Source organism: Tachysurus vachellii, chromosome 13, assembly GCF_030014155.1.
Source record: "Tachysurus vachellii isolate PV-2020 chromosome 13, HZAU_Pvac_v1, whole genome shotgun sequence".
Lineage (NCBI taxonomy): Eukaryota > Metazoa > Chordata > Actinopteri > Siluriformes > Bagridae > Tachysurus > Tachysurus vachellii.
In genome coordinates, this window is record NC_083472.1 from 7,416,826 (window position 1) to 7,436,206 (window position 19,381).

Genomic DNA, 19,381 nt, shown 5'->3' on the forward strand with positions numbered 1-19,381 from the left:
AGTTGAAGCACTGGTCTAATATAAGACGGGATGCATGAAATAGATGCAGGACTGCAAACTCGTCTTCCACAACATCTATTTGGCTTTTCACCATTCACTTGATTATAGCTGAGGCAAATAGATTGCCGTTAGAAAACTGTTGTGTTAGACCTGAAAGACAAATATGTGTCTAAATCACACGGCAAGTGTCGCATGGTTTGAGGTACTACTTTATGCCTTGATAAGTGGAAACAACCAGACTACTAACCTAACCCCTTATTACATGCATTTTATATATCAGTGTTTAAATCCATAGTTTGTAGTTTCAATAATTAAGAGCTTGAATTCGTACAAATACCTCCACCACCGATGCTTTAAATCAACAAGCACCCGATTTTAATCGATATGCGATAAATATAACAGCAAAAGTAATAGACCTCTCAGCGTTATGATGTAGGGTCCAGAGTTAGTGGAACTTGTGGAGGCCAGTCTTATTTCAAGGATGGCGGATGTCTTCCTTAGCATGCAATAAAGCCTGACACCTTTTGATGCACAGCTCTGTTGATTGTTTTTGGTACAACTTGCACACAGATGCACAGCATGTGCTAATTTAAGTATATTTTGAGTCAAAAGGGGAAATATGCACGGTATCAAAAAGTAGTGCGTTCGGTTATAAAAGAGCAAACAAGACGTGACAAATTTTTTTGTAGCAAACGTAACAATGAAAACAGAACAAACATCAGTGTTGTGGTTATGTTTATAGGCTGTTTTCTAATCTGTGGTGCCCGATAAGCTAGAAGGCATCATTATTTCATGTGAATTGCACAGACATATTCGTGTGGTGTGTGGACACTCACTTGGAGTGCATGAACACACACGGACTGTGTGGACATTCTCACACGCAGTGCTCGCTGGACACAGGATTTGAATGCATGAACACGTTGTCACACTACGCCTGAAAGCGTTCACTTAGAACGTGTGGACATCTTCAAGTAGAATTGTGGAAACTTTCACTTGGAATGCATGGACACTCTTGCATGGGCACTTGCATGCATTCACACAGCATGCATTCGTGTGTGAACCTGAGAAAGTGGCCCCGTCCTCTGCATCAGGGCTAAAGGCGTGACTTTGGACACTCACCATGTCCGTGTACAGTAAACTAATAACAAACTTTGGTTTGCATTGGGTATAAAGGTTTATAAGGCTTGTGCAGGATGACAACCGTATCCGGTTTGTAGTTTTCTTATCGTTAGGACAGTGGCTTGGGTTCTAAGTGTATTTTTCCCCCTCTATTGGCACACAGAACGGTTTGAGTCCACTGAGGAGTCGGAGGGGTGGAGCGCGCGCAGAGCGGAGCGCGCGCAGAGCGTTTGTGTGACAGAGAGACACAGCAGAGCGCGATAGCCTGTGCGCGCGGCACTCACCACAGACCGGCGCGTGCCACAAGCGTTTTAACGGCTTTTTAACGGAAAGCGTGTCGTTACACAAAAACTCTCGAGAGAACAAACGGATCGAAACGGAGAGAAATGGACGACTGATACACAGGTAACGTGGCATTTACAGATTATTATTTTGTTGACTAAATTCGTCGTTTAACGTTTACCAGTTTTAACCGGATTGTTTGTTACTCTTATAAACGTCAGACGACAGAAAGCCGGAATCATTCTATTACACCTTAGCCGTCTAAAATCTTCAGCTTTTGACTTTAATTAGCATAAAAAAATATATAGGCAGTCTGGTAAAAAAAAAAAACAACAAATAATAATGTAAATATCTGGTCTTTGAAACAATTGTGTTTAAATGGCTGAGGCTAAGAAACTTAGCACTAAATTCCCAGCTATTAATGTCAGATATTTTAGAAACAAATAGGCGTTTAAATGGATGTGGTGGATGTGGATGTGATGTGGATGTGATGTCCAGGTAAACTCTTCGTGTTACATGCCTAGTTGTTTGGAGTCTTTCCCAACCTGTTACAGAGCTGTTCACACTCAGAAACCTTTCCATGTCGCTTTGGTGGTACATTGAGTGAGTATCTTATACATGGGAAAGGGGGCAAGCTGTGGGTTAATGCAAAAAGCTTTTTTTAACGAATTATTATTTATTTATTTAATTACAAAAAAAAAAAGAGATGATGGTTCCATCCTAAGGAGAAGGTCAAGTAGTTTCTGAGAGTGTTTGTATAATACCACTAATACAGCATTAATAAAAGTCTAAAAAGGATAAGCATCTCTTGTATAGCTATAGATTTGTGGATCAAGTATTTGTAGGTCATCCGTCATAAAAATTCATTCGTACGTTTAGGGATCGTTTCAGAGGTAAAAACCAACAATCTACGTCGGTGCATGCTGAGCTGAAGATGATGTGGAGATGCACACACAGTGTGTGAGAGCACTTACGTACGGAAACAATCACAATGTGCGGTGGCAGGTGATGACTGCAAACATCCGTGTGTGTACATGTTTGGGTTAAAACGCACAGTCGGTAAAAATCCTGGCTGTCAAAATGCTTAAAAGTTGTAATCCATCATAATAGGATGTCAGTTTTAATAAGCGTAATATGATTTTCTTTTTAATGCTTATTGTCGCTGTGCATCTCTTGTATAAAGGAATACACTGAAATGTGAAATCTAAACATGTGTTTAAGTTCTAGTATCCCCAAGTCATTTTCCTCCAGTCTTTAAATTGTTTGTCTACCAGCTAGTGATTGCAAAATTGCCAATGTATGTATGTGCGTGTGCACGGTGATAACTCCGCTATCTTTCATTGCTTTCCACCCTCTCTCCTCTTTCTTCCTGCCCTGTTGGTGACAGCCAGAAAACAGTGGGGTTTTTGTAGACTTGCCAGCATGAGCTCCCAGCCATGCCAGCACGGTGGGAAGAGTGTGTAACACAGTCGAAACCACATGAAACCACTCCGCACTGGACCACGGAGAACCACATCTCACACATGCACAAGCGTGCACACACACGTACACACACTATACAATCACAGGCACACAAGTCTTCATTGACATTCACACACTTTTCTGCACTGCTGTCAGCTTCATGACAGGATCAGTGCTATTTCTCTGTTGTAATAAAGTGAATTTTTAAGATAACAATTTGTCAAAGTACTAGAAACCTTTTCAACAGTTTAACTGCCATTATAACAATACAAATGAAATTTCTCGATTGCTTGTAGCACAATTTCAGCAAATCAACTCAGTTGTAATTAAGGTGATAGTTAAGTAGTTTGAGAGAGAGTGGTGCCCCTCCACCCCACTGTGAACTGTCTATGCATAGAATGTGACTGTTTTGAACATAACACTGAGATTACACACTGAAATGCCTGCTTTTCATTATAAAACAGATCCATTGACATTGAATGGCCTCAGTCAAGGATTTTACAGTCTTCGTCTTCATAATCTTTTCTGTGGTCAGCAGCTGCAGCTGTGTTTAATTCACAGCTCGATTCTGAACGAGTGATGTGTGCGTCACGGGTCAGTCTGCGCTCAGCAGCACGATAAAAATACTGCAGCCACAATACTGTGCGGATTACAGCGGAAATCTCTCTCTCACTCCACACACACACACACACACACACACACACACACAAAGAGCCGGCTTGCCTTAGAGCTGACACTTAAACAAAAGCATTTGCCGTCTGCAAAAATACACAGCTGCAGCACAAAGCAAACACTGTCATTATGCAATTGGACTTTATAGAGGTTTTATCAAGACTTTGTTTATACAGAGATGTGGGTTTAAAGTAGAGCACTGCTGGCAAGCTTGACCAAAGGAGAACCTGGTCAATATATTAAAGGTTTATAATCGTTTAAAACAATTAATTAGACAGATCCGATCCGATACTTAGGGTCGGTATTAGTGCCAATAAAGTATGTATTAGAGTAATTAAAGTAATGTATTAGTTAACAGTAGCCATGTGACCTAAAGTTAACAACAAACTGTGAGCTATTCAGCAAAACATATGTGTGGGAGTTAGTCTCCTAGCAGCTGTGTGGAAATACTTCAAACTAAAAAGATTTGTATTATTACAAAGTTGGAAATGACTAGGCTAGATTAAATGTTTTTTTTTTTTGTTAGGTTTTATTTTGCTATATTAGCACTTTATTATATTTATTATATGTACTATAACTGATTTGTGTGTAACCAAGTTAGGAATCAAAATAGCTTTTAGCTATTTTAGCTATTTTCTGTAATAAAAAAAATATTTTAATCTTAGTAGTTTTAAGGGAAAAAATAACAATATTTTCTTATGCTCAAGGTTTTAGTATCGGTATTGAAAAATAAAAAGTGGTATTATCCCATCTCTGAAATGAACTTTTATCTGAAATCTGAAAATCTGAAAACTTGAAATCGTTTAAATAGAGTGTCTATTACAACAGTATTAGAACACACACACACACACACACACACACACACACACACACACACACACACAGGCCTCTCTAGAGAAGATTCCACTCCAGCAGAACAATGAGCAGTTCTGTCTCATCTTCTGCCAGGCCAAGGTTGTCATAGACACCATGAGATGTACATCAGCCTCTTTCATTAATCACTGTGGCCATTTTATTCATTGCCACCGAGTGATTTATTTCAGTCAAATCAAACATTCTTTGCACAGATTTTGGACTGAATGGTATTTGTGGTGGACAGTGAACAGAAAAGCTGTGTTGTTCATGAGCATGGGTGTTGAAGAGCAGCCGTATGGCACTAAACTGCAGCTTTAAGACTTTCTTACATTATTGCGGTGGTGGTGACAGAATATCCCAGACTCAGTCCTATGAATTGTTTCAGTGTTTTTCAGGGGCTGTGTAAGAGTTAAAGATGTCTGTAATCCAACTCTGCTTAGGAGATTTCTTTAAGATTTCAACACATGCAAAAGTGGTCAGCACATGCAAATCAGCTCTTGGTCAGGGACTTGGACATTTGTTTTTTTCACACAAAGTAGTCTTAAGGTGTGACTTTGTTTTGAAAAGTAAGACAAGTTTAGCTTCAACAGACTTGAGTAAATCTTGTTCAGGATTTAAGACATGTTCCTTCAAATGTAAATGCTGTGAAATATAAGAAACAATGTAGGAATTACAGATGGGCAACTTGTTACAAATAAAAAGCATTCAGCTGTATTTAGAAAGTAACTATTTTAATATGACTTATACTCGAAGATGCTATTTAAAAGAAAAAATTTCAACACAGCTGACTGTAGCCCTTATACAGTACATGGCAGATATCTTGGATACAAAACTGTCTGTGATGTCAGTAATATTTAGAGAGGCCAAAATACATAGAAAGAAAGAAAACTGGCATAAACAGGATTAACAAAAAGGATTATCAAGTGTAGCCTCACCTTTTTCATAATTTTGTGGTTTGTGGTGTGCAAATATTATATCCATTATAATACTCATTCAGCTTCAGTTAGCTCTTTATTCTGGTCAGGTTTGAGGTGTATCTAGAGCCTATCCTGGTAACATTGGGTACAAGGTGAGAGAAATCACTCTGGACAAGACACCACAAACACGTCCAAACGTTTATGTATGAGACAAGTTTAAAAACTAATAAGGATCTGTCACACTGTTGAAAAAAATTATCCCCACAAGTATCTGAAGCTAAATATTTCCAGATGTAGCTCTTTTTAGAAGCTGCGATCCTACTTGTCATATAAATGCAATATCATGTATAATACTCAATAAAGTAAACAAATAATAAATGAATGCTAATTTCCAGATGCTTAAACAATACTCACAAATAACATGAACAAACACAGCCAGGGTGTGATATGGCATAAGTGTCCCATCATGATACCTGATGTTTTCTTAATACATGATATGTATCACAATATTTCAGTTTGCTGATGTTGACCGAAACATACAATTTGCTACATAAAAAATAAACAATATGAAAAATACTTATTCAACATGAGTGAAAAGTTTTATTAATGTTCTTTAAAAAAAAAACAATACTAATATTTAAAAAACAATTCTAACATAATGACAATATTACTATTGTCATATCAGCCTTCTCTAATTTTGAGTATTGTAATTGATTAATTGTTAATTAATTATTGTGTGTTTACCACTCATATATATAATAATAGCAGTTTTACAGCAGAGTCCACTGCTACACTGGGGTATGTTAAGGGCTGTTAAACAAGCAGAACCACAATAAAAATTGTGGACACATGACTAAGACCTACATTCACAGCATTATCTAGTGCATCATTAGAGTGAACATTAGGATAACCATTAGTAGGGGAACAAAAGCTGTTATTTTGCAGTTTTTGGCCATCCACAAGTGATGTAGGGAATAAAATTCAACATGGCACACAAATTTTATTTATTTATTTATTTATTATTAACTTGAAGAGTGTATCCAAGATGCTGGCGACAGAATAGCTGTTTTAACATTGCTGATAACAAGAAGTAACGTCACAAATATGTCTTGTGAACATTTCACTATGACTATAAACCGTTAATAAGTGTCTGATAATGGTAACACGGTTATACGCATCAGGTCATAGCACACCACTCCAGCATGCATTAGTTTTTATAAGACCCGTGTTGTATGACGGGTTGTGATATATCTGTGTACAGTCTCTTTAAGCAACTCGCAACATGTGAATGTTACAAACTAATGTAAGCAGGCTTACACAAATTTACATGTGCCATCTCCTTTTCTTGCACACTGCTTGCTGCCTAGTAGTTTGGCTCTAATTAAGCCATAAAAAGTACAAAGGCCTCCCAGAGGAAGGCTAATCATGTTCAGCTTAGTAGAGAGTGTTTGCTGAACATGGGCAGTTCCACTTGATGATCAGGGCACATTTACCATTTAGGCAACTATGTTCACTGACCTAAATGCAGAAGGCAGCCTTGTATAAACAGAGACATGTTGTGCTGTGTTTTGAATGGTGATCTCTATCCTCCTGGAAATCTACCTTTCTGAAGAATTTAGCTCCAGCTCTAATCCAGCTGAGCTGATCCAGCTAATCCAACAGACTGATTATCTGGAGTTGGTGTGGAGGATTACAGACTAAAGTGAATCCTGTAGAAAGGTAGATAATCGTGGAAGGGGTTGATGATCATCATTAGTATGTGATGAACTCTAGGGTTTTCCATTTTAAAAAAGAAACAGATAAGAAATGCATCTGTAGCGACAAACACATTTATATGGAGTGTTTCATATTTCCTTAAGAGTTGCGTCCATGTGTTGTGCTGTTCATGAGGACTGTTGGAAAGAGCATGAAGGGGTGTGTGTGTGTGTGTGTGTGTGTGTGCTGTACTAGAAAAGCATGGAAAGCTGTGAAGAATCCAGTGCTTAAATTGCCTGTTTATTTCCAGACACTGCATCATTTACACAGCTACAGAGGGAGCAAGTGAAGCAGAGAAAGACAAAGGGGGAAAGTGAAACTAAGGGCTTGGAAAGGATGAAATGTAAAAGCAAACAAAACAAAGTGGTGGTTTATCTCTGCAGAGAAAGAGAGATGATTAAGATGATTAGGAGCCTTGGATTTTGATAACCTTGGATTTTGCTAGCAATTGTCAAAGTGTTCAAGCATAGCTCCTATCAAAGACAAAAAAAATTTGAACTGACATGCAGTAGAGACTAAAAGCAGGAGATGAGTTCAAACAATCCAACTAAAATGACATGAATGGAGGAAAGAGGAAGAGGGGTGAAAAGACTTGAACAGGGCTGACAGGATGTGATTCCTGTTTATAGCTTTTGCCAGTTCATTAGAGAGCATAAGAGAGCAAGCGAGAGGCATGGAGAGAGAGACAGATAGAGAGACAGAGAGAGACAGATAGAGAGAGAGATGGAGGAAAGAAGGGAAATTGCAGGAGAAGTTAAGCATAAATAATTCCAAAAAACATTGTATCAAATTTAATAGGCTGCATTTATACATTGCTGTGTAAAGTGTGTGAATCTCAGGTGTGTCTTTGTGTGAAAGAGGCAGAGACTGAGAGAAAAAGAAGAAAGAGTGAACAGAAAGTGAGTGAAAGGGAAATAGAGTAAGCGTTTGAGTGAAAAGAGATAGTTTGAACTAGAGATAGTCTGACAGTGTGACAATTATTCTAGGCTGAGTGTAACTGTGAGGAGATTGGATTCAGAACCATATGATTTCCTACAGTACACACACATACACACACACTTTTAAACACTAATAAGTATCTGGCTACAGTTATCATATCATAAACTAACATATTTACTTTGGAAATTATAATAAGCTATATAATTTATTAATTAAAACTATTCATTATGCTAATTATCTTTAAAAACAAAAACAGACAATTTGCTGTATATTAATCAGGAACAGGAATTTTGGCCTTAATACAATATAATTAACAATCAGCAGATGAAGTTAAAGTTCATCACTGGCCAAAGATATTTTTATTGATTTGTCCATTCAGTTATGAACTCCCTGTTTGTGTTTTAACTATGTATTTCGTAGGATACAATGAGGGGACAAATTATTTAGATTTATTTTGAGTATAACTGTGTGTATATTTATCATTTCAAAGATCCATTTAATTAATGTGACTAATGAGGAGTATAATTTTTATTCAAATTCTAAACGAATACAGGAGTATAATGCACAATATGAAAGAAAACCCTCTTGGCAAAATAAAATGCAAATCATGATTTTGTGATCAAGCAAAAATAATACTGATTATCATTTTAGCAGCTCCATCATGTGCATTACTGGCAGCGATCATTTATTTACCGATTGTATTACTAAAACAGACCTCAGGGTTCAGCTAGAGGTGAAGGAAAAATAATCTGCATCAGTTGAAGCCTACAGTGGATGAAAGGAGCTATTGTGTGTGAGAGTGTGTGTGTGTGTGTGTGTCGTGTTCTCTACATTCACAAACACACATTTTGGTCTACAAATTTAAAAGTAATGTAAGTTTCCATTAGGAATCTTTCTGAATGCACGACAGACAAACCCATCACCAAAATGTCACACAGCAAAGTAAGAATTAAACCCCAGAGCAGGATATATTTCTCTGTTGAATTACAACCAATGAGAGCCCATGCCCCCAAAATAAATACAACAGGTCTGTTATAAAAAGGCTAGAGATCAAAATCAATCACAATGTGAAAAAAGAACAATCTGGTCCCATCAGCTTCAACAAATGAAACAGAATTTTTTTTCCGACTGCAGCCAAACTACTAAGAGAAACATAAAAAAAACAGCTAATAAAACAGGAAACAGAAAAATAAATCCTAAAAACATGACATTGCAACAGTCCAGGTTTCAGGTGGACAGTCTTGTCCATCACATTTAGGGCCAATAACAATCATCCTTAAAAGCATACCAGGCCTGGTGTGTTAAAGGTCAGGTCAACTTTCAATTTTTGTTTCACACACTAAAATATCAAGCATGGTTCAGACTCAAGAAAGCCAATTTTAGAAAAAAAAAAAAAAATCTCAGGGAAGAAAAAAGAATCAGTGGGAGTTTTTGTGTGTAGATTACTGTCCTGTTCAGGATGGTAGAAAGAGAGAGAGTGAGAGAGAGACAGAGAGAAAGAGAGAGGGAGGAAAGAAGGGAAATTGCAGGAGAAGTTAAGCATAAATAATTACAAAAAAACATTGCATCAAATTTAATAGTATTAATATAATAGTATTTAACAGATGAGTTTAAAGAAGTCCACTGTTTAGAAAATGCTATGATAGAAAATCCCCTAAATATGGTATCTTCGATCTTTCTACCCTATTTACCCTTTAACCTCAACGCTCCGGTTCTGTTGTTCCCTGTCCTCCTCCACTGCCCCTTTCTCTCTCTTTCTCTCTCGCTCTCTCTCTCTCTCTCTCTCTGTGGTTGTTCATGCTAAAAAGACTGCTGTGTGCGGCTCCGCGTTGAGAGGCTGGTCACATCCTTCTGTGTCTGTACATCTCCCACAGATTTTCCCTCCCATTGCCGAGTTATTCTTGATTACCTTTAGCTAATTATCATCAGATCAAACACACACACACACACATACACACACACAGATTACTATTCAAAGCCATAGGCGGTTTAAGATCTGTGCTGTCACCAGGCCGGAGGGAGAAAAAAAAAGCAGGGTTTCCAGACACCTCTCATCAAGGTATTTTATGGATAATACCTGGCAAAACACTTTGGTGTAGCAATTACGTTCTTTCTCCTTCTTCTGAATGGTACATAATTAGACTGAGCCCTGAGGAAAGGTTTGATATAGAAACTCTGAAGCCTCATTAGTTCATGGTCCTGAAGTAGAGGATGTATAGGAGGGAGATTCAGATTTAAGAAATGTGACAGTGATATTAGTGCCAAAAAATATCTTAATAAACAAGCAGTCGGGGCCATCATTTTACCACTTCACCACTCTAAATCAGGACTGGGGGACAGATAGACATGCCCACACACACACAGGGGCTGGTCCACTACCCCATGCACCATTATCTACAGTACCAGAGCTTAAGGGATACACTGTAAATCATATTAAGTGTTTTGTTAACATTCTCATGTACTAAGCACACACAAATTACTCTGTCTGTTTGCTCTGTTCACATGGTCTGTATCACAACAGCATATATCAAGTCCTGCCCTGAATTAATAATGAACTAGATCTGCTGCAGAATAATTATTTCATGATGTACTTTAGTAATATTTTATGACAAAGCAGTGTGAGGGGTCATTAAGTTTTCATGTTCCTTCATGAACCTAAGACAAAGAGTGTGCAAGTATATAAGTGTGTGTGCGTGTGTGTGTGTGGGTGTGTGTGTGTATGTGTGCGTGTGTGTTGAATTCAGTCACTGTGTTGGGCCTAAATCCTACTTGGCCTAACAGTAATTTTTGCCTGCAAATTTCATTGCAATAGATTCATCAATCTTCCTTCTTCCCTTTCCTTCTCCATCTGGCTCTCCCTCACTTTCACTCTCTCATTCCCTCAGTCAGTAAATGAGAAATTGAAAGCCAGAGATGGGAAGGGTTACGTGCACAGGTTGGTTAAATGGTTTCCACACACACACACACACACAGGCTATGCTAACACATAACCGCACGGGGACATTAATCACATCTTTTCCCTTCTACTATATACTATATAGCAGTGTTCCAAACAGTGCCATAAGCCCTGAGGTCTTCTTCCAAGTCCACATTTTGGTGATGTCATTGAAGTGTAGACCTCTGGTGCACAGGTGACCAAGCACACAAGGGTGTTAAAGTGAACATAACAACCTGGCCTTGCCTAAGATCACATTCACAAACATATAATAAACATGCTATCAAATGTACTATAGCAAAATCTCCAAATAAAACAATTAGTTTTAAAAGCTTTGTTTTACTAATCTTGCTTGATGTCAGAATAGTTTATTCATGAAATTTACTATAGGACTAGCTTTATCTGTACATGTTTTTTCACATCATTGCCTTTTAACATTACTGCACTGTCTCCACTAAGCCTTGATCTCGACAAACTTATCAACAGTGTTTATTCCTCACAAATAACTGCAAAGGCTTTTGGGTAATAAATTGGTGTAATGTATGCACAATTCACCAAAAACCCTACAACACATACAAAGACTGCAATGCCATGCATTATGGCCCATATGTATAAAATATTGCTATCAACAGCAGTAAGCATAAAGCAATACATAGTGAACTGCTGTGACATTCTCATGTAGGTCTGTACTGTCAGGGTCAAAGTCAAAGTAAGTCAGCACCCGTGACAAACTTCCATCAAATTCTATCAAATCTGATCATTACATTCTAGCTAACACTATCAGAAAAAAGGAAAAGGAGAAAAGGGTTAGGAAGCATGTTATAAGGAAAGGGAGAATAAGCAAAAAGAGTTGTGAGCAGCAGATGAGAATCCAGAAGTGTTGAGCAGAGTGTAATGAGAGTGTAAATGGAATATAAAACATAGGCAGCTCTGAGTGCAGGACAGATGGAAATGCATCTCAGATTCAGAAGTTCATCTTCTGCATATCAATTTATCATTCTGCTCCTCCCCAGTGTACCAACAATCAGCACAGTTTCACTAAAAATCCCCAAATCCATTATTGATTTTAATTAACCCACACATTCATTATTACCACAGTGAATTATTCTGTGTGAATTATCTCTGAGCTGGAAATGTTCACCGTCTCCCCACGCAGGTTAGTAGAGCTCTCCAGTGATCCATTTCCACCTGGCTTGCTCTATATTACCCACACTGTGTCCTGCATGTCAGGAATATTGTTTTTGAACACTGCGTCTCTGATTGATGCATAGCAGAACCATTAGATTGTGAGTCAATGGTCCATGGGAGAGACTTTAAAAAATAAAAATTCTTCCACAACATAGCCACGTGTTAGGACTGGGAAATACATCATAGTGTTGCAACAAAAGATAATACTCACCAGAGTGAAACTCTGGGTCCCGTAATGGCCATTGTGGTAAACATAAACACAAAACAATCAAATATCTACACACTACAATTTTAGACTCATGCATGAAATTACTGAGGCATCTGTAAATGTTAAGAGGGGGAGCAAGACTTTTGTTTTGCTGTTGCACAATGAGGCGAATTGTGTGTGAGCAAAGTGACCCAGTTAGTATTAATATTGTGTTTAGGTCTGGAGCCATCTGTAATCGAGATTTTCCACCTGCTGAATTCCCTTCACTCCCCAGTTTACAAAGCTGCCATTTTGTCAAGTATTTGAAGGATGTGGGTTTTATAAGTACTGCAGTTAGACTATGAATGCATTCATTCACCGTTGTGACTTTTGTGTTCCCGACAGGTGATGGCTTCTCAAAATTGATGCAAGCAGTAGGTTCCGTCCATCACCATGTGATATACAATCAGAATGATGACAATGCCTCTGGATGAACGGAGACTTCAACTCAAAACATCAGCTTCAGGTTCTTTTCGTTTTGGAAGTGGTGACAAACAGTGACTGCTTTGAATGGTTAAGACCGCAACCGTTTTTCTAAATGGAGTTATCCTTGCCTCTGTGCCTATATTTTACAATAATCCTACCAGTAATGGCTGCAATGGCCATCTGTCACTGAAGTGACAGGAAATCCAATAAAACTGAAGATTTTTACACAGTCTTATCTCATTGCTAATCACCCATCAGTTGTATACACACACTCGTACGCTATTACACCCACAAAAAAGGACCACCAAACTCACTCAAGAAGGTAAGATGTTTATTTTTATTTTTTATCTATCTGTCTATCTGTCTGTCTGTCTGTCCATCCGGATCGGTTACAATTTTTGTATTTGACAATTAAAATTTTTGTCTTTTAAATTGCATGTTAAATAAAACAAGAAGAATTTGCTTGAACAGTAGAGGACAAAAACCTCAATTGGAGTCAAATGCACCAAAACAAGGAAGAAAGAGCTAGATAACCCTTACAGTAACTTCTACAAATTAAATCTTTTCGAATAGCGACGGTGAAACAGAAAAAAGAAAACACTATGGATAGATGTAGAGATATCAGGAGAAGCAACTGGTTAAGAAAATTACCAGTGATTAAACCATTTAAGTGTAGGGAAAAAGTAAATGAGCTGGAAATGAAGGTGGATAAGCAGGAGTGTAACTGTATTCATTAAGAATGTGGAGTACATGTACAAGTCTGTCTATAAAGCCAAGCAGCAGTGTTAAAGTGCATACACAAGCACACACACACACACACACACACAGCATACTTAATTTTCTTCTGTCTGTCTATTTATCTATTGATTGATCGATCTCAACAGACAGAGGTTTAGATTAGTTTAGGTCACCAAAATTGGACAGTTAAAGATTGGAAAAAGACCAGTTTTTTTTTAACTTTCCTATTTTAGTGAGTCTGTGCTCAATGTAGCCACATATTCCTGTTCTTGTCTGACAAGAATATGACCCTAAATATGCATCATACCTTATCCAATTCAAGGTTTATGTTTTGTATGCTCCGCGATGCTCTTTTGCTCACAGCAGTTGTAAAGAGTGGTTATTTGAGTTACTGTACCCTTCTTGCTGCATTGAACAAATCTAGCCATTTTCTTCCTACCAATCTCACCAGCAAGACATTTCCTCTAACAGAATTGTCACTCACTCAATTTATTTTTTATACCATTTTGTGTTAATTCAAAAGACTGTGTGAAACTCAAGGAGTTCAGCAGTTTTCATCAACAACCATGACATGGTTAAAGCCAGTGAGAACACATTTTTCCCATATATTAATTTGAGCTTCAAAAAGATGCCTTCCGCAATCACCATCCTCTGTTCAGCTTTGTCTCCCTGCTCAAATACAAACACTATGAGCCTGGAGAGACAGTTGATTTGGTCTAAAAATACCCATATGTATACACACTGAGCGAACAATTAAATATGACATTTAAATTGCTCTCCATTTTCTGTCAAAGTACCTCTTTTCATGACTGTTAACAGTCTAAAATTGAGAGGCTCTTCATATACTGCTTCATTTTTAAGTAGCAATGCTGTCTTTGGAGCTGATTTGAAGAAAATGCATTTTCTAAATATAAAAGGGAAATCTATTTGTTTGCTAAATTAGTTTCTTTAAAATACATTGCACCTGTTAGGAATTGCTGTCAACAAGCATAGCAAACCATATGCAAAATTATTTCTCACTACTAATCTTTCTCTTCACCTATCTGGGTAAACCATCTCGATCAGTTTTGCATGTGAGCTAGCTCGTTCAAGGGCTTGTTTTGCATGTAGTTGCTGCCTGAGGCAACAATGTGTGCAGCCGAGGGGCAGCTAACCAACTCCCATCTGGCCTGGCCAACAACACAAACAAGGCCGACTACAACCCCACGAGAGAGCAGGCAGCAAAAAAGAATGAGGCCCCAACAGAAATCTCACACACCTTTGCGCTCAAAACATGTAAGAATACAAACAGGTGGTGTTGTGTCTCTCTTGTGGCTCCATGAATAAAAAATCTAAATGGATAAACTTCCAGCAAGCAACCTGTGATAAAACAGGCTGAAGTTAAATTAAGGTTATTGTTGATCTCATACTCTGTTCCACTCAATTACATGATAAACTGTTTATAAAAAAATATTATATATACACACACACATTTGATAGGAAATACAGAAATGAATTCAACAAATTGGTTGAATAACAATTATTTAATTGTTTTCTATTGTTCTTTTTTTTAATCACATTTTTTCAGTTACACTTTCTTGTTTTGATGTTTGATCAGTTGTGCAAAGACAGAGGTCCTGTACTCCTGTCAATTATTTAATTATATTATATCAATTAATTATAACTTACAGAAGCAGTTACAAACTACAGAGGCTGTCACTGGTCAAGGCTAGCTGAAGTTACTGCTTTTCACCATCAATAACATAAATCACAGTTTGGACTGAATAAGCCAGTGCAGTAATCATCTGCAAGTGAATTACAAAAATGTCTTCTTTTGGTTCAGACAAGCAGTTTGACGTTGAAGACTAATTCCATACGTTTAAATGGTAAAAAATTAAGTAAGGCTAAACCTATACATGCTGCAACTGGATCTTTGAGAACACTGTACAGACATTAAAAATCCTCAAAATCCCAAGGAATCAGTGCAATCTGCTTATCAAATTTTAGAGCTTGGCATATTGGTCCATATCTAGGACATATTTATCCATATATTTTGCTTTGGCTTATAAGTGCAACATAACTCACCTACGGTCAGAATATCAGTATCATCATTACGTATAGTGAGTAAAATAGTATATAATAATAAAGTATTAACAATGAAAATACCAAATAATCACACACACACACATACTGTACACACACATAGTAATTCATGTACTAAAATATAGCCAATGGGATTTAGTGTAAATGTTTGATTTGTGATTCAGAATGCACAATCTTGAAACTTCATGATGACTTGTCACAACTGTTTTTTTTTTTTGTTGATGGCTACTGCCAATCTCAGTCATTCTAGTACATTTATCCAACATTGACTTATTTACCACTTTCACACATCTGATTATCTGTGGAAATTAGCTTCCAATTTGATCAATTTGTCAGTAGAATCCTGTTGTGTACAACCAGTTCAACCTGAGATCAGCCAGCTGGTGATAACACCTACACACAGCTGTGAAATGACTGACAACCATTTGGGATCCCATATTTGTATACGGTATACAGATGATTCAAAATAAAGAACAAAAAAAACAAAAGGCACTTTACAAGTAAATAAAGAATGAATTTATATCTTGGTTATTACATAATAAAAAGGTTTTCCAGTTTTATGATTGTTTAAACTACTCTTTATTTTCTTGTATTATGCATTGCTTTACTGTAAATCTATCACTATCTATATTACTCAATGCATCATTTTGTCCAGTTTGTTAAATAAAACAAGAAAATATTTATCAATCTGTTTCACTTTTTTGCAATACTTTCCTCCAATGTCAACAGAAGGCAAAGTATTCTAGATTTTATCAGTTTAAGCAAAGATGCAAAATGAAATATGTATAAGTCATTTCCATCCTAATTGCAAATGCTATTCCCTCCTCATCTTCCTCTGGTGATGATGAAGGCCTACATAAAACAGACACAGAATATAAAGCAAACCAAAAATGCTAGTCAACAGTTACTTTCTCATTAGCCTTTATCTTTCCTGAGGAGTCCAGTAAAAGACAGTGGTACATATTGGGTGGACTGAGGTGTAATTTAAACAAGTGCCTACAATGTATGTTCATTTTGCTCTTTATTTTTCCACAGGTCCAAAACTTGGTGGCAGGAAAAAAAAATCCACCAAAAAAGTTTCCAAAGGAGTTGTGCTGTTTGCAGGATATTGAAAGACCATGGCAGCTGAAAGTGTGATTGAGCTCAGGGACTGGCTGTTCCTGCTTCTCCTTTGCCTGACTTTATTGGTGGAAGTGCTGGAATTTGCAGCAGCAACAGCTGCCATCACCGAGGCAGCAATTGGGGAGGCAGAGCTTCAGGGTGATGTTCCATGTCCATCAGCATGTAGGTGTGATGATGGCTTTATTTACTGCAATGACCGTGGATTGAGCATCATACCACCTTTGCCATTAACAGCAGCTGTGCTCTATTTGCAAAATAATCGCATTAATAATGCTGGCCTACCAACCTCTTTAGAAAGGCGAATGACTGTTCAAGTAGTTTATCTTTATGACAATGAACTTGATGACTTTCCAACACATCTGCCTCCATCACTCCGTGAACTGCACCTTCAGGACAACAACATACGAACTTTGCCTCGTTCAGCTCTTGCACGTTTACCCTTGCTAGAGAAACTCCACATGGATGATAATTCAATTTCAACCGTAAGCATTGAAGACAAAGCTTTTGCAAATAATCCACGACTACGACTTCTCTTCTTGTCACGCAACCACCTTTCAAGTATACCATCAGGATTGCCATCATCACTAGAGGAGCTCAGATTGGATGACAATCGAATTTCTACAATTCCAACACATGCATTCAGGGGACTTACCTCACTAAGACGTCTTTTTCTTGATGGGAACTTGTTGGCAAATCAACGTATAGCTGATGACACATTTTCACGACTATCTAATTTAACAGAGCTCTCTTTGGTACGCAACTCTCTTCAGTCACCACCCTTAAACCTACCTAGCATGCACCTTCTTAGACTATACCTACAGGAAAATGCTATGACTCACATGCCAAGAGGTTCATTGGATGGCATGCATAGGCTGCAGAAGCTTGATTTGTCAGGCAACAACCTGACAACTCTTCCTAGGGGTTTATTCAGGGACTTGGACAGCATCTCTCAGCTACTTCTGCGTGGGAATCCCTGGTATTGTGGCTGCAACCTCCGCTGGCTCCACGATTGGTTGCATATCCGAGGTTCGTCAGTAACAGTGAGGGGTCTAACATGCCATGGACCAGAAAAAGTTAGGGGCAAATCACTTAGGGACCTCACAAGTCAAATGGAACAATGTGAGGCAGGTTTGGATGGACCTGGAGGAGTTGCAGGAGCAGTGGGAGATGATGGACCTAAAAGAGACAAAGGGGATTCTTCAACTGAAACCCCAACCACAACAACCCTCACACTTCCCCAGGGTTCTCTCTTCACACTCAGGTCCAGACGACCCGTACACAGATACCCTGACTTGAGACAGGACAATTCTGCAGAGGGCGAGGGTGAGGATGTTAGTAAAACATTGTTGATCAGTGTAAAGCCTTTAACTCCAGAGACAGCCCATATTACATGGCAGGCTGCTCAACCAGCTTCAGCGTTCAGGCTATCCTGGCTAAGACTAAGCAGTAACCCAGCCATGGGATCCATTACAGAGACACTTGTCCCCGGAGACCGCAGAGAGTATTTACTCACTCAGTTACAACCACGGTCAAGTTATATTATTTGCGTGGTGCCTCTTGTTGTCAGTAAAGGAAGAAGGACACCATTTACCGGAACAGGGGGGTTGAATTTGAACACTGACTCAGAGCATGAACACCCTGCTTGTGCCAGAACAGAGACAGCAGACCTTCAAATTCAGCCTAGAGCTGATCAAGGTCAGGGTGATCAAGGTACAGATGAATTTACTGTCTTACCCCTTGCAGGGATTATAGGAGGGGTGACTGCATGTGTTTCTCTGTTCTTAATTTTTGGGATTTTCTGCTGGTATGGACATCGGGCTGGGTATCTTACAGCTGATGATCATACTGTCTATGCGCGTGACGTTGTTGGGCCTCGTAGTGCTGTCAAGCATTATGATGACTATGTAGAATCTGGTACCATTAAGGACACTTCGATCTTAGAGATCGGAACACCTGGTTTCCAGATGACGCCGTTGGCGGCCCAACAGCCCCTGCAGCCAAAGGCAAAAGTTGAGGACATGACATATATTCATACTATTTTTCCCTCGAATAATACAACCCTTTACAGGAGCACCCTAAACCACACAGCAAATCCAAGCTATGGAACAAACCGTGGATACAGAGAAGGTGGAATACCAGATATAGATTATGCTTACACGTGATAGTCTTTGTAATATCCCCTAACTTTTCTGGCCACTATCTTTTAAGACAAAGTAGCTGAGTAGGGCTTTGTTCATTGTCTTAGGTTCCAAAGTAGGGGTGTGCCAACTCTGATGTAGTCTATCATTTATATCCATAATAATCTCATAACTTTAAAATGCTTGTTTTGAACATATTAAATCAAACAGGTAATTAAACAACTGCATAAACAGGTTGTAGAAACAATCCATGAAATCCAAATGGTCTCCAAATCCAGTTAAAACCAAATTTGTTTCCCAAACCACTCAAGGTACAAAAACAGATCTGAGTTTAGATATATTAATTGATTTATTAGGGTTATGTGATATGTCTCATTATAAACACACTTTCTATAAGACAAGATTACCAAATGGCCTCATTTCCATACAGTCATAAAGCAGGTTTTCACATGGCACACCCCTAATCCAATGTACCCTTTTGTGCCTCCTTTGGTCTGTTTCCAGT

General features: G+C 38.3%; 2 protein-coding genes across 2 annotated transcripts in view; one reads left to right on the forward strand and one right to left on the reverse strand.

Annotated features, from left to right (window-relative positions):
- The window catches only part of macrod1 (mono-ADP ribosylhydrolase 1), a 69,009-nt gene that overhangs the window by 36,492 nt on the left and 13,136 nt on the right, over positions 1 to 19,381 (reverse strand). The window lies entirely within an intron of this gene.
- flrt1b (fibronectin leucine rich transmembrane protein 1b) lies at positions 1,384 to 19,198 on the forward strand. Its single transcript, XM_060885881.1, has 3 exons — positions 1,384 to 1,524; positions 12,716 to 13,118; positions 16,652 to 19,198. The coding sequence occupies exon 3, from the start codon at positions 16,735 to 16,737 to the stop codon at positions 18,898 to 18,900; it is 2,166 nt and encodes a 721-aa protein (XP_060741864.1). The 5' UTR covers positions 1,384 to 1,524; positions 12,716 to 13,118; positions 16,652 to 16,734; the 3' UTR covers positions 18,901 to 19,198.

Bases quoted from the DNA above. Each gene is read 5' to 3' on its own strand.
- flrt1b (XM_060885881.1), top strand. From the start codon at position 16,735: ATGGCAGCTGAAAGTGTGATTGAGCTCAGGGACTGGCTGTTCCTGCTT.